Source organism: Balaenoptera acutorostrata, chromosome 15, assembly GCF_949987535.1.
Source record: "Balaenoptera acutorostrata chromosome 15, mBalAcu1.1, whole genome shotgun sequence".
Lineage (NCBI taxonomy): Eukaryota > Metazoa > Chordata > Mammalia > Artiodactyla > Balaenopteridae > Balaenoptera > Balaenoptera acutorostrata.
Window position 1 is genome coordinate 25973725 of NC_080078.1, and position 14277 is coordinate 25988001.

General features: G+C 51.0%; 1 protein-coding gene across 3 annotated transcripts in view; it reads right to left on the bottom strand.

The window, feature by feature from the left end:
• ABCC1 (ATP binding cassette subfamily C member 1) overlaps nt 1–14277 on the bottom strand; it is a 134176-nt gene that overhangs the window by 13462 nt on the left and 106437 nt on the right. For 2 of the 3 annotated variants that reach the window (XR_009005303.1, XM_057528350.1), the window contains exons 20-24: nt 12007–12033; nt 9103–9193; nt 7045–7177; nt 4528–4735; nt 2150–2460 (exon numbers count right to left, since the gene is read on the bottom strand). Coding sequence is in view for 2 of the 3 variants with exons in the window: in XM_057528350.1 (XP_057384333.1) it covers nt 2150–2460; nt 4528–4735; nt 7045–7177; nt 9103–9193; nt 12007–12033 (770 nt within the window). In the remaining variant the exon portion in view is untranslated. The remainder of the gene's footprint in view (nt 1–2149; nt 2461–4527; nt 4736–7044; nt 7178–9102; nt 9194–12006; nt 12034–14277) is intronic. The other variant, XM_057528351.1, reaches the window with a different exon arrangement.

Below are 14277 nucleotides of genomic sequence, written 5' to 3' on the forward strand. Positions count from 1 at the left end.
AGAGAGAGAGAATACATACCCTTACACACATATACCCTTAAAAGCCACTTTTTGAGATGCAACTTACATCCACTGGAAAGTGCACTAAATCTTTACAGCTTTATGGATTTTATGTTTATCTACACCTGCATAGCCACTACCTGATCAAAATCTAGAAAATTCTCTTGTGTCCTCTCACAGTCAATACCCCTTATAGCCACTACTCTGACTTTTATCACATTGTACTTGCCTGTTCTTCAACTTCATAAAAACACAATCACACAAATGTGCTCTTTTGTGTTTGGCTTCTTTCGATCAACATAGTATCTCTGAGATTCATCCTCCTTGTGTGTATTAGTAGCTCATTCCTTTTCACTGCTGAGTCATTGTATAAATATACCACAATGTATGTATCCATCCTCCTGTGATGGACATTTGGGGCTATCATGAATCAAGATGCAAAGAACATTCTAGCTTTTTTTTTTTTTGCTTGATAGATTCTCTTCTTTTGCATACACACTGAGGATTGAGACTGCTGGGTTACAGGACAAGCATATACTCAGTTAAAAGCCATTAAAAAACCAAATTCTCCCATAATCTCAACCCTTAGAAAGGCAATGTTTTCATTTTTGTGCCTCATCTTTCCAGTCCTGCCCACACACATGATGCACTTCGTCTTAGTTATAATGACAGTGTGCTGACAACTTGGTCCTTTGCTAACTTCATTCGCTTTGTTGTTTAAAAATAAAATTGTCGGCGTCGCAACAGTGTCTTCCTAATTCTCCCGTTAAAGGCACATAACCCCGCAATAGTGAGAGGCCCACGCACCGCGATGAAGAGTGGCCCCCGCTTGCCACAACTAGAGAAAGCCCTTGCACAGAAACAAAGACCCAACACAGCCAAAAATAAATAAATTAATTTAAAAAAAGGCACATAACATTCCATTACCCAGTCCTTCCATGGTATGCTCAAGGCCCTGCTACTGGCAGATATCTGAGCTGCCTCAAACGTCACATTTGGCCCATTTTGTTCTCTTGAATTGGGTCCTTCAGGAAATTGTCCAGCCAGGGTATGAACTCGGATAATATTTTTGGTAAATGCAGCTGGATGACTTTCTAGAAAAGCTGGCACCAATTTAAAGAGAACACCACGAGGGTCCGGGACCTGCTCTGATTCCACCTTTGTTCACACTCACCAGTCACTGGGCCACAGTGTGGGAGGGTCTGGGGGCTGGCTGACTGGGCCAAGGCCTCCCGGGACCCACACGAACAGGCCACACAGAGTGCGGTTTGAGGTATGGAGCACCTCGTGGTTTCTTACTCTTATTTTGTGCAGCAATCATTACGCTCCCATCTAAACAGCAGTCCCCCACTAGCAACTGTGCTGCAGCTAACCTCTCAGAGGCAGGAAAGCACAATGCAGCACTGCAGTTACCAGCCAGAGCTTTCGAATCAGGCACGAGTTCACATTCCCAGCTCCACCACTTGGGCCTCAACATGCTCATCTGTCAACTGGAAGCACCACAGCTGATGTTGACTCAGCTGTCAAATGCTCCCTTGCTGCCCTGTTCCCTTTCCTCAAGCTTACTTTCTGAAATACAAATGTGATGGCTGGAGCTCCAGTAGCCAGCTTGGACCATGAGACCAACTTAAGAACGGAAGGCAAAGACGACAGAACAACACACCCTCCCCGCCCCCCCCCCCAAAAAAAAACAACCCACAGTGAAGGAGTCTGGGATATTAACAAGCTCATAGAGCTGCCACACCAGCCCTGAATAGCCTACACCTCAAGATTTCTATTACAAGGGAAAAAAATATTTAAGTTGCTGTTATTCATGTCTTCATTATCTGCAGGGGGCTTAGGACCTAAAGAATTTCATACTTAAAGGAATTTTAATAATAAAGATGCCTTTATGGCTATAGCTTATTTTCTTTTATAACTTACAGCTTTAAAAAAAACCCTTATTATTAGGAAAAAAGGATATTTGGTTATTGCAAGCTAAAAACAATCAACTTAGGTATTCAAAACTGACAAAAATAAATCTAACCCTCCTCCAGCACATCCTCCACAGCCCCACACTGAGGAAACATAAAACAAAGGGAGCCCTGTGCTCACATGGAGAGTGATACAGAGCTGGGCTCGTCCTGGACCCTAAGACCCCACCTCTTACCTGGACAAAGAAGTAGATGAGGCCCAGGGGCGGGATGATGGCGGCTACCATGGGAGTGGCCAGCAGGATGATGATGCAGGCGCCAATGACATTGAACAGGGAGCCCATGAACATCTTGATGACCTGCGGGATCATCGAGTCCACCGTGTCCAGCTCCTTGGAGAAGCGGTTCACCAGGTTCCCGCTGGGGGTCCGCTCGAAGAAGCTCATGGGCGACCTGAGGACGTTATGCAGCAGGTCCAGGTGCAGGCGGCGCGAGGCGAAGATGCCCCCAACGGACACCACCATGGAGTAGCCGAACACTGTGATACCTACAAACACTCTTGTGTTAAATTCCACGATGGGAGAGGGACCGAGCTGAGGGCAGGGACGAGTGGCCATGTGACCATGTGGACCAAGCAGCCTGGACTCCCAGCTTCTAATAACAATAATGATGGTGGCAATTATTAATCGAGCACTTAGTATGCACAAACCTCACTGTGTGAGTTTTACATGCATCTAATCCTTATGAGGACCCTGTATAAGTTCTATTAGTACTCATGCCACAGGTAAGGAAATTGAAGCTCAGATAGGTGAATTCCTTTGCCCTCAATAGACTCAGCCAATCAGAAGCAGCGCTGGGGTTCCAATGGCAGCAGCCTGCTCCAGCGTCATGCTCTTAATCTGTATGCCACATCCTCTAGACCAGCGCTGTACAACAGGACTTCCTGTGGTAATGGAAATGGTCCGTATCTGTGCTGTCCCATGTGGTAGCCACTAGCGACATGCGACTATTAAGCATTTGTCATATGGCTAGTGTAACTCTATAACTGATATTTTAATATTATTTAATTTTTATGAACTGAAATTCAAATAGCCACATGAGGCTGGTGGCTACCATACTGGACAGCACAGCTCTGGAACGGACACAGCTGCTGTGAGTCCAGGTCAATATCACACCCTCTCTGTGCTCTATCTTCTCTTAATTATAATCTGGAGGCCACAGACCCTAGCCCTTTGAGGGAGTTTTAGGGATTGAGAAATTTAAGAACTCCATGCCTGCTCTTCTGGTTTTTTCAAAGCCATCTCTTAGAGATCATGAGACATTTATGGTCCCTTCAAACAAGCCACAGTAGGGCACCCTTTCTGTTCAGAGAGGTGATTTCACAGGGATGGAGAGGCTTCGATCTTGGTCTCCTTGATCAAAGAAGGAAGCCAGGAGGCAGGGGCTAGGACAACAGACTCTGGAGCCAAATCCTATCACTGCCAGTCACCAGCCATGGGACCTTCCTTCAGTCACTTAAGCTCTCTGCACCTCAGTTTCTTCAACTGTAAAATGGGGACAATGACACATCTTGTAGCACTGCTGAACGTAAAGGGCCCACCTGGCAATGTGCCTGGTACACAAGAAGTGCTCAAAATGCAGACTGTATACACTTATTGTATACACTTATTTATCATAAAAACATCATTTTTATGAGCACATAAACACACAGCTCAGGGACCATGTAGCGTGGTGGTGAAGAGGATGGGCTCTGAGCCAAACTGCCTTGCTCAATGCCAGCTGTGCCATGTATTAGCTTCATGACTTTGGGGAACTTACTTAACCCCTCTGGGCCTCAGTTTCTGCATCTCTAAAATGGGGAAAACATTAGCTCCTACCTCATGTGATTGCTGCAAAAGTAAAATAAATTAAAACACCTTAAAGTGTTCAAAACAGAACCAGGCACCAAGTAAGTGCTCAGTAAACATTAGCTATGACTATTAACGCTGCTGTGTCTAGGTACCATCATGGGACCACAGGAAGGGTATATGCAGGATTTCTCAACTTCCTCACTATTAACATCTGGGGCTGGAACATCCTCTGCTGTGGAGGCTGTGCTGTGCACTGCAGGATGTTTAGCAACATTCCTGGCCTCTAGATGCCAGTAGCACCCACCCCTACTCTGAAGCTGTGACAACTCTAAGTATCGCTAGTTATTGCTAAATGTCCTCTGAGGACAACACTGCCTGCGTTATGAACCACTAGTATAAACTAATTCCCACCTTTAGGCAGCAGGCAAAAGTCCTCAAATAAGACTTTACAGAAACACCATTACCCTGCCAGAACAACGAGGGGCAAGGGCCCTCGGTCGCCTTCTATTTCTCAACTTTCCTCATCTGTAAAATGGGCACATTGGAGCTCCCCTTCCCTCTGTCTCCTAGGGCCACACGAAACAGAGCATTCGAGAAACATTCATTCTACAAATACCTCAGTGTCTATTATGTGATAGTTACTATTCATGTGTGTTTGGTTTGTGGGTCTGCAAAACCCTGACAAGTTGGGGGACCCAATCCTGTAAGAAGACATGGAAGTGGCTCCAAGTGCCGACAGCAGGTGGGGGGGCAGGGAGGCCCACCTTGAGAAATGCCCAGGGCTCCATAGATGCTCAGCCGGACTTTCGTGTGCTCCTGGGTCCCATTGACGATGGGGTCATCAGTCCAGAGACTAAGCCAATAGTTAGAGGCCAGGGAAGCAACGTGGTTACACAGGAAAAGGAAGATGCTCAGAAAGGAGATGAAAAGTCCTATCGCCTTCATGTAGTCCCAGTACACGGAGAGCTTGACCTGAGACCAGGGAGAGAAGGCATCTTACAGAATGCACCCAGCAGCCATGCCCACCCAAGGTCAGGAACTTCAACAGACCCTGTGGTCCAGCCCCCTAACCTGTGCTCATGCCTACGACCCCCTCCCCCTTAGTTCCTCGGCAAAGAAGTCATCAGCAGCAAAGTCAAGGTTTCTGCCCTCATGGAGCTTCCAGTCAAGCGGCAAGACAGGCTTTCATCAAATCATTGCCCAGATAAATGCATAATCCCAGAGAAGGGCTGGAAGCGGTACATGATTTCATACGAGTATAAAACTGGGCATCCTGACCTAACCCAGGGTGGGGAGGTATCAGAGGAGGTTCTCCCTAAGGAAGGGACATCAAAGAATTAACCAGGTGAAAATGGAAAAAAGGCACTCCAGGCGGAGGGACCAGCATGTGCAAAGGCCCTGACGTAGGAGGGAACCTGAAAGGAGGAAAGGATGGCTGGAGCAACATGAGGCTGAAGAACAGGGAGCGGCCAGACCACACAGGGCCTGAGAGATCCTGTCCAGGATTCAGATTTTTACTCCAGGACCATTAGGGAGCCATCAAAGAGTCTGAAGAAAATGGGAAGATGGGACGTGTTGCCTAGCACCCACGACCAAGTGTCACATCCCCCCCACCCCCAGTCCTCTGAACACCCAACACCAATTCCTCCCAATCGCAACTGGCCTCCCATTGCTCAGCCCGTTCCCCAACTCCACCAGGTGACAGTTGGGGGCTTCTTTCACTCCTATATCCCTACGGAGCCCAGCATGGGGGCTACGTAATTACGTGCAGCCACGCAAAGGGTGGCTGAACACCACAGACAGGGACAACGTGCTTTGGGCCAGCCCCACACGCAACCCGCCGGGCGTGGTTTCAACAAACTCCAGCTATCCTTCCCTGTGTGTGTGCTCATTGTCACATCAGGCTTTTCATGCTGAATTTTGGGTCATAAACATCATCTGCTTGAGGTGCAGTCTGGTTAAAAAAGGAAGCAGGTGGAAGAACAGAGGTCCAAGGTATAGCTGAGTGTTTCCTTTTGATTTTTATTTTCCAAGTCTCTGTTCTTCAAACTGAAAGAGTGGGGAGGAGGTGTAAGAATAAAGAACGTGTTTATCTCATCACCTGGCCCCCTCATGCAGCTGAGCTGCCTGCTGACCCCGAGTTGCTCTGCAGGACTTGGGACCCTTCCTCATGAGCAGAGGAACAAGGTGGGCATGGGAGTCAGAAGTGACCGGGGTGGGCTGAGCCCAGCTCCGCTCCTGTTCAGACTTCGGCAAGTTACAAGCCCCCAGGTCTTTGTTTTCCTTGCATGTAGAATGCAGATACTGGCGGGACCCACCTGCTCTGGGTGGTGTGGGGATTAAGTGAGGATTAAATGGGCCTAGCACCTCTGGCCCTTCCTTCTCAAGTCCTTGATTCTGGGCATTTCTCTGGCTCCCTGGAGGGTCACTAAGAGCAAGGGAGGAAAACACCCTACAGCCACCTCTGCCCCCAGACACAGGTGTGACCAAGATGAGGTTAGGAGCTGGAAACAGAGGGCCAGGGAAATTCTGGATGTGTCCAGGTAGATCTGAGAGAACAGTGCCCCAACCTTGCTCGTTCCCGTATCACCTTTCATAGGTTCATTTTTATTTGTGTACTTTTTTTAAACTTACTTTTAAAACACTACTCCCTATTAAAAAAAAAAAAAAAGACCACTTTAATTTTAAAAATAAACTTTGCATTACTACCATAAACAGAAAATTGACACTTGCCTGAAACAGATGATCATAAAAAAACACAGTAAAACAAGAGCTTGAAACCTGCTCTCCTTGTTACAAAGAGAAGTTTGTGATTGTTACTGCTATAGACGGAATGTTTGTGTCTCCTCCCGAATTTGTAAATTGAAATCCTAATCCCACACCCACCCCCACTATAAATTAATGTTCTATAGGGCTGAGTCTGTGATGACCTGAAACCAAGGCACACACAACTGAACCCCGTGAGGTGGAGGCCCTGATTTAAGGCGCCTGGGTCACCTACGGCTAACAAGGGCCCCAGCTGCTCAAAGGAGGCGGTGGTCAGGACGGCAGAGACTACAGATACCAACCCTGGAGTCTGAGTGCTGGGTTCAAATCCCAGCTCTGTCACGCACCAGCTGTGACCTGGGGCAAGTCACCTAGGCCCTCCGGTCTGGTTTCTGGCCCTTAAAACAGTACCTTTCGAGGCTCCTTGTGAGGAAGACATGAATTAAGACAACCCCAGCACTCCGCACAGGGCCCAGCCCCCAGGGACGCACAGCGACGCGGGCCGCCGCCCTCACCTGCCCAGTCTGAGCCTTGTCTGCCTCCATCAGCTTCCAGGTGTCCTCCTCCACGGGCCCGGGCTTCTGCAGCTCCGCGGTGCTGGTGTGGTGCCGGCTGATGTCCCCGCCGTAGGAGGAGCTGCTGAGCTGTCTGGGGAAGCAAGGCACACGGGCGTCAACCGCATGGAGGCCCTGGGCAGAGGTGGGCCCCCAAAGCACCAAACTAGTTCACCCTTCTGATTTTACATAGGTGACCCCGAGAGGGGAAGGGTCTGGCCCCGGGGCCCCACGGAAGAACCGCTCCTTTATGCGGACTTTATTCAGAAAGCATTTCCTGCCCACCAGTACTCACCAGCTTTATGCAGATCATGACAGATCATCATCCAGAGCGCTTTCCTCCCTGGGGCAGTCTCTTTCCCTGGGGAGGTGTATGCTTGGGGAATGACATGGTGTGTGTGTGTGTGTGTACACGGCTCAGACCTACACAAGCAAAGGGATGGGGTACGACTTCCACCTTGGTCGTCAACTCTACTGCCTTCTTGGTTTGCCTGCCTTGATGAAGCGAGTGTGGAGGTTGGAGAAGCCCACGGAGCTGGGAATGGAGGGGTGCTCCAGGCTGTGGCCAGTTAGGAACTGAGGAACTGAGTCCTGCAGGCAGCCACATGAGCTTGGAAGCCGACCCTTCCCCAGCCGAGCCTTTAGCTGAGACCCCAGCCTGGCCAATGCCTTGGTTACAGCTTGTGAGAGACCCTGAGCAGAGGAGCCAGCTAAGCTGTGCCTGGACACCTCGACCCACAGAAACTGAGATGACAAACCGCTAAGCTTGTGATCCTTGGCTATGTAGCAATGGAAAACGAATACCCAGTGTTCTGTGTGTTTCTGCTCAGTCCACCTGTGGCTCTCTCTCGCAGTCACCTGCCCCTACGTCCCAGGACAGCCTGTAGGCGCCTGCCTCATCTCAGCTAATTCTTAGACTGATTATGCTGGCCGCCTGCACAGACCAGGGCAGTGTCCCCTCACCCCCCGGCTGACTCCGGGCAAGGCACTGTTCTAAGTGCTTTACACACACACACACACACCGAGCTCACCACCGGGACTGGTGCGCCAGCAGAGAAGGAAGGAAGTATGTCCACCTCTCGTGTATGATACAAAGCCAGGCTCAGGAGGGGACCGTGGGCAGGGTTCTGAGGGGCACAGATGCTTGTGCCAATTTCCGTCCCAGCCCATTTCTGTGAAATCTCCCCACCCCAAAAGAAGTAAACTCAGGCGGCCCCAGCTCACCCAAATAATAACTGAGTGGCATTTACTGAGTGCTGATGGCTTCACAGGCAGCGAATCACACAAGCCTCCCTACAACCCTACAAGGTGAGTGCACCAAAGACCCTATTTGACAACTGAGGAAACTGAGGCACAGGGAGGTTAATGCCACTCCTCCAAACACCCAATGATCTAACCAAAAGCAACCTTCTTTAAAGCACCGAAGTGTAGAACTTAGGAGTACTGGCTCAGAGGCCGAACTCGGGTTCAAATTCAAGCTCAGCTTCTCTGCAGCTGCGTGACCTATGGACAGCTCTCAGTTTGTTCACCCGTAAAATGGGAAGATGACAGTAACTACCTCCAGGTCCACAGACCGTACAGGGCTTGGCACTGTGCCTGGCTCCTAACAGGACATAAAACGCAGCCGTCACTATTACTCTATTTTGAATCAGCTGCTGGTTCTTAAAGCCTGAACGTTCCAGGCCCCTCGGCGTGACTTGAGCAAAGAGCCACACCATGTAGGGAGCTTGAGTGTCAGAAGCGCAGACGGATGGGTAAATCGTGAGGCCTGTGTGAGCCGTGCTGCCTTGCAGGAACAGAACCAGGTTTCCCCTTTGGGCCTCTGTTCCCTGGGAAGTGAAGTCCCCCCCCCCCAAGGATTTGGGAGGGAGGCAGAAGCTGAAAGCCTTTTTTGGTAGGTGAGCCTCGCCGCGGGCACCCTTCTCCCTCCTCTCCCCACCCCCCAGGCAGGGGGCAGAAACGTGATGCTGGGAGAATCCCCAGGGTGTCCCCACCCCCACCCCCCACCCCCCGCCTTACCTCTGCAGTTGCTTCCCCGCAGCGTCCGTCACCAGCATGCCGTTCTCCACCTGCTTCACCTCCTTCCCTGGCCTGCCAACACCTGCTAAGCCTGGCAGAAGCGGGGAGGGGGAATCGTGGCTTTAAGAGCTGGACACCAAAACCTGTCACTGTGGGGGGAGATGGCAGATAACCTGGCCTCCCGGAAGCTCAGAAAGCAAGACCTGCTTTGCTGTAGCCACGGACAGGCTGCCCAGCTGGGCTGCAGGAGATATTGGAGCCAGCTTCCTTGGGGCAGGGATGGTGCTTTGCAACCGTCTCAAGGGCCCTGGGCCCGAGCAAGTGTCCTGTGCCAGCAGCGACCAGTAAAATCCAGTTCTGGTGATGGCATCTGTGCTGTGTGAAGCTCGGATAATGGAGTCAGGACACAGTGAACCACTCGGGGGAAAGGGCACAGTCCTCTGGTCCCCAAGCATCCCAAACAAGGGCGAAACCCAAAATAAATGACAACTAGTTTTGACAAGGGCATCAGACACTAGAGTCCCAGATGCCCCCAGCCAAGAGTTAACCCTCTGGTTGCCGGATCAAGGGGAGGGCCTGAAGATCAGGGTAAGGGGTACCTGGGATTGCTAGGGCAGTGGCTGTTTTTCCAGTAATAAGGAACTATTTCAACACTTCAACAACTGATACAGCCACCACGGGGCACCATACCAGCCGGATATCTGCCCCAATCCCAGGAAGTATCCGCCCAGCATCAACAATGATCACCGTCACCTTAAGAACAGTGGCTAACATTTATCATCAGACACTGTGCTGTGTTGAAATACAGTCTCTCCTTTAATCTTCCAACAACTCAGTGATACGTTTATTACCGCTCACTTTGCACTGATTTCCTCACTCTTTGGTGCCAGGACAGAGAAAGCAGGAGAGAGAAGCATAAGGTAGGGCTCCAAAGGACTGACCCCAGAAGAGGAGGGGATGCAGGACAGAAGTTATATGAAGGGATAAATACGCAGCCAGCAGTGACCCTGAGAACATGCTGATGTGACATGAATTAAAGCAGAATCCAGAAAGGCAGGTTCTCTCAGGCGACAGCCACAGGAAGAAACAGAAGATGGAAGGGAACCAGGGCTGGGGCTCATTCCTGGGTTGATGGGAGGAGCTCTGAGCTGATGATTCTCAATCTTGGCTGTGAATGAATCACCCAGGATGCCCTGGGCCAGCCAGGTCCCTGCACTGACTCTGCCAGGGAGGCCAACCCCCATGCTGAGAGCACAGTCAGGTAGCTGGGACGTGTGGGAAGTGTTCTCTCACTTCCCAGCTGTGGGTACTGCAGAAGCAATGAACCTCTCTGAGCCTCAACTTCCACATCTGCAAAATGGGAGCAACAACAGCACCCGCCCTCATTAGTGGGAGGACGAAATGAGGTTGTGCCTGGTGCTCGGTAAATGTAAGATGCTGATGAGGCGCTTACTGTTATATCTGCATTTTTAAACATGTCCCACAGATAATTCTGGGGCACAGCCAGGATTGAGAATCACTGCTTTAAATGTTTCCTTAAATATCAGCATCTTTTTTTTTTTTAATTGGAAAAAAACCCTAAAACAAACAGAAGCGTGATAACAAGCAGGACTTCCCATGCAGCCGCATGCAGACAGTGCTCATATACATGCACAGCACTGGGGCCCAAGCCCGGCCTTGACTGTCTTGCTCTGTGCAGGGATGGGGATGCTTTAAAACACTCCCAGAGACACCTGTCCTGCGGCGGGGGCTTCAGAGAGCCCTCTGTCCTGCACGGCTGCCCAGGGGCCCTCTGGGAGCCTCAACCTTCCCTCCCCCTCCTGCTTCCCACACAGTAGAGGCCCCCACAGTGGCCTCCATGGCTGCCTCCCCGTCTTCTCCACCCAATTAGCCCACAGGTGATACGCCAACTGGGGCAGCTGGAAAATTCTCATCTGCAAGGGAGGGACAGAGAGTCCTAGGAGGGGAACCGAACATGTGTGCTGCACCACGCCATAATTTGCAGGGGCTTAGTCCCCCTCCCCCCCGAGTCTCCCAGGCCTGTCTGCCAGGACGCCCAGGCTCCCCAGCCAAGGGGGAACCTGCCCAAGGCCAGCCTATCAGAACCCCTCCCCCCGGCACTTTCAGCCGTCGGTGGCCCCAGGACCAAAGATCTGTCCAACTGCTCTGTCCTAAAGGAGTCTCATGCCCAGAGTTCCCACTGCCTGAGTCCTGCTTGTTCAGTTTTGCCTTTGATTTCTGAGCTGCCTGTAAACACCCTAGTTTAACTGGCTGGCGTTGGCTCCTGTGGCTTCCAAAAGGGGCCTCTGTCTGGACCCTCAGCCACAGGTGCCGGTTACGGAAGACAGGAGGGAGGCGTCTGCTCTGGTGGCCGGTTCACACTTTTCTGTCACCAGAAGGAGCCAGGGCAGCCTTTCCTGCTGAAGTTCTTCTAGAAACATCCCACCTCCGGTGCCCCAGCCACCTGGCAGCTACTCCATCAGGAAGCCATCAGCCCGGTGCTGTCTTGGCCTGCCTGGGTCTTGATCATGCCCAGGAGGTATGGGTGGGGTCGTTATAATCAAACTGTTACCATTCATCGTCCACCTACTGTGTGCCAGGCATTTCGCAACCAGGATCTCCTTCAAGGCATGCTGGTCATGGTCATTTGGCCTGCAAAGATGGTAAAGCTTAGCCAAGGTCACTCAGCCGGCCTGTAAGAAATCTGGAGATTCGAACTGTATCCACAAGGGCCAACCACAAAGCCAGGCACAGAGCAGGTGCCCAATAAATGCTGGATGAATGATGGAAAGGGATGGAAAGGCAGACATTCAAGGGTCCCTTCCCAGGCATGCAGCAGCAGGACAAGTCCATCTGCAGCCTCATTCTGCAAGCACAGCCAACTCCAACCCCGCTGTCACTGACCTTCCTCCTCATCCATCACATTGGTGCCTGGGAATTCACAAGACCCAAGAAAGTGTTAAGTACCAAGGTAAAACTCCCTACCCTTGAGTTCCCCCACTTAAATGCCCAGAGGGTTTGGATGAATGTCTTTCCTTAAGGGTGAGGGGCAAGGACAGCTGAGGGACCTGCTGCATTTGTGCCGTGGTTTCCCCATCCCACGTGTTCTGGGTGCATCCCTGACAAGTACAGTGCCTGGGCCAGCCCCCTACTCTAAAAGCTGCAAGTGTTCAAACATAAAGAGAGCTAGAAAAATGCAGACAGACCTTCTGTCTTCACGCCTGTTTTCCGGGCACCAGAGGGAGAGAGAGAAAGTATTACAGAGCGTAGGGCAGGTGTGCCAGCTGGGAGACGGCACAGGCCTCTCACCAGCCCACAGCCTCTGCTTCTTCAAGGACATGAGCACCTTGCTCTGAGCCAGCTCCACGTGGAGAGAAGGGGGAAGAGGAGGTGACTTGGCTTAGATATCATCTTGGACCCCCCAGGCTGGGACGGGGACCCCATCTCAGGGTTCTTCCAGCTCCCCAGGCTCGCCTCCAGCACCGCGCTTAGCACAATGATGTCCTTGATTATTTAGTGTTTGTCTCCCCCATCATACTGTGAGCTCTTGAGACCATTCCTAGGTCTTCTCTACCACTCTACTCCCAGCACCTGGTGCATCCGATGGCCATGTGGGGTTGTACAGGATGTGCACTGCACAATCCAAGGGGCACCATTTCATATGGTGGCTCATGTACCAGATGTCCCCGTGGCACACAGCAGATAAGCAGATGGATGGATTAACAAATGAATGGCCAAGTGAACGAGCAGAGCCGACCTTCCAATGCCAGAGGGGCACAATATCGGCCACAGTGGTGACATCTCCTAGCCTGAACCCACAAAGGTGGTTTCTAAACCAGCCCTGAGAGAAACGGGCAATATCCGCTCATGGTTCTTTCCAATCTGGGATATATACACAGATGTGTTAATGTCCGATGGTTATGCAGGGCATGCCTTAAACAATCAAGATGCAACTCCTTCAGTCACTTATTTAACACATTTCCTGAGTATCCACTATGCGCCAGGCACTGTTCTCAGCCCTGGGGATACAGAGGTGACCAAAAAACCTTCATGGAGGGGCTTCCCTGGTGGTGCAGTGGTTGAGAATCTGCCTGCCAATGCAGGGGACACGGGTTCGAGCCCTGGTCTGGGAAGATCCCACATGCCGTGGAGCAATTAGGCCCGTGAGCCACAATTACTGAGCCTGCGCGTCTGGAGCCTGTGCTCCGCAACAAGAGAGGCCGCGACAGTGAGAGGCCCGCGCACCGCGATGAAGAGTGGCCCCCGCTCGCCGCAACTAGAGAAAGCCCTCGCACAGAAACGAAGACCAACACAGCCATAAAATAATAAATAAATAAATAAATAAATAAATTAAAAAAAAAAAAAAACCTTCATGGAGCTTAAATTCCAAGGGAGAAAAAGAGATAATCAAGTAGTAGATCCAGAATATACTGTCAGGCAGTGTTAAATGCTACAAAGAAAAATAAAGCAGGGTAAGGAAAAAATATGAATGGTGGGGGGTTGGGAGAGGGAGGGTGCTATCAAATAATTAAGAAGCAAAGACATAAAACTTGCAACCCAATGACTCTTCTTTGAGTGCTTCTAAGCACCAGGGATGGGCCTGTGATACTAGTAAGCCAGGCGCCACCCCAGCCCTTGAACCACATAAGCGCTGCCCGGGCCGTGTGTTCAGCCAGCCACTGACCCTCAAGGCGGGCACCTCTCAGGCTCGCTGTTTATTCTCAAGAAGGTTCTGGAACTCAGCTTGGGCAAGAGCCAGCAGGCAAGCCTCCCCCTTGAGGGAAGAATTCAAGTCACTGTTTTACAGTCAACGGCTGGTTTTTGACCAAAAACGGAATCGATCGGCTACATCTCCCAGCCCTATCCTCCCGCCTCGGCCCTGCAAGTTCTTCAGACTCAAAAGGGGAAGAAACACGGACACTGAGGGCAGCGGGGAGGAATGTGCCATCTGTCTGACAGACTCTCCAGCTGCTGTTCGGTGCTTACAACAGACTTCTGCAACATGGGGAGGTGCCTGGGACCTGACGTTAAGAAACAAAAGAGGGACAGGAGAACTGATGACAAAAGCACACCCTAGGACCCTACTCTTCTCAGGGAAAAGGTCCTGGGCTAGAGAGACAGGTGGGAAAGAGGCCAAATGCCAACGCAGTTCCCCTCTGGGCAGTGCAACAGCAG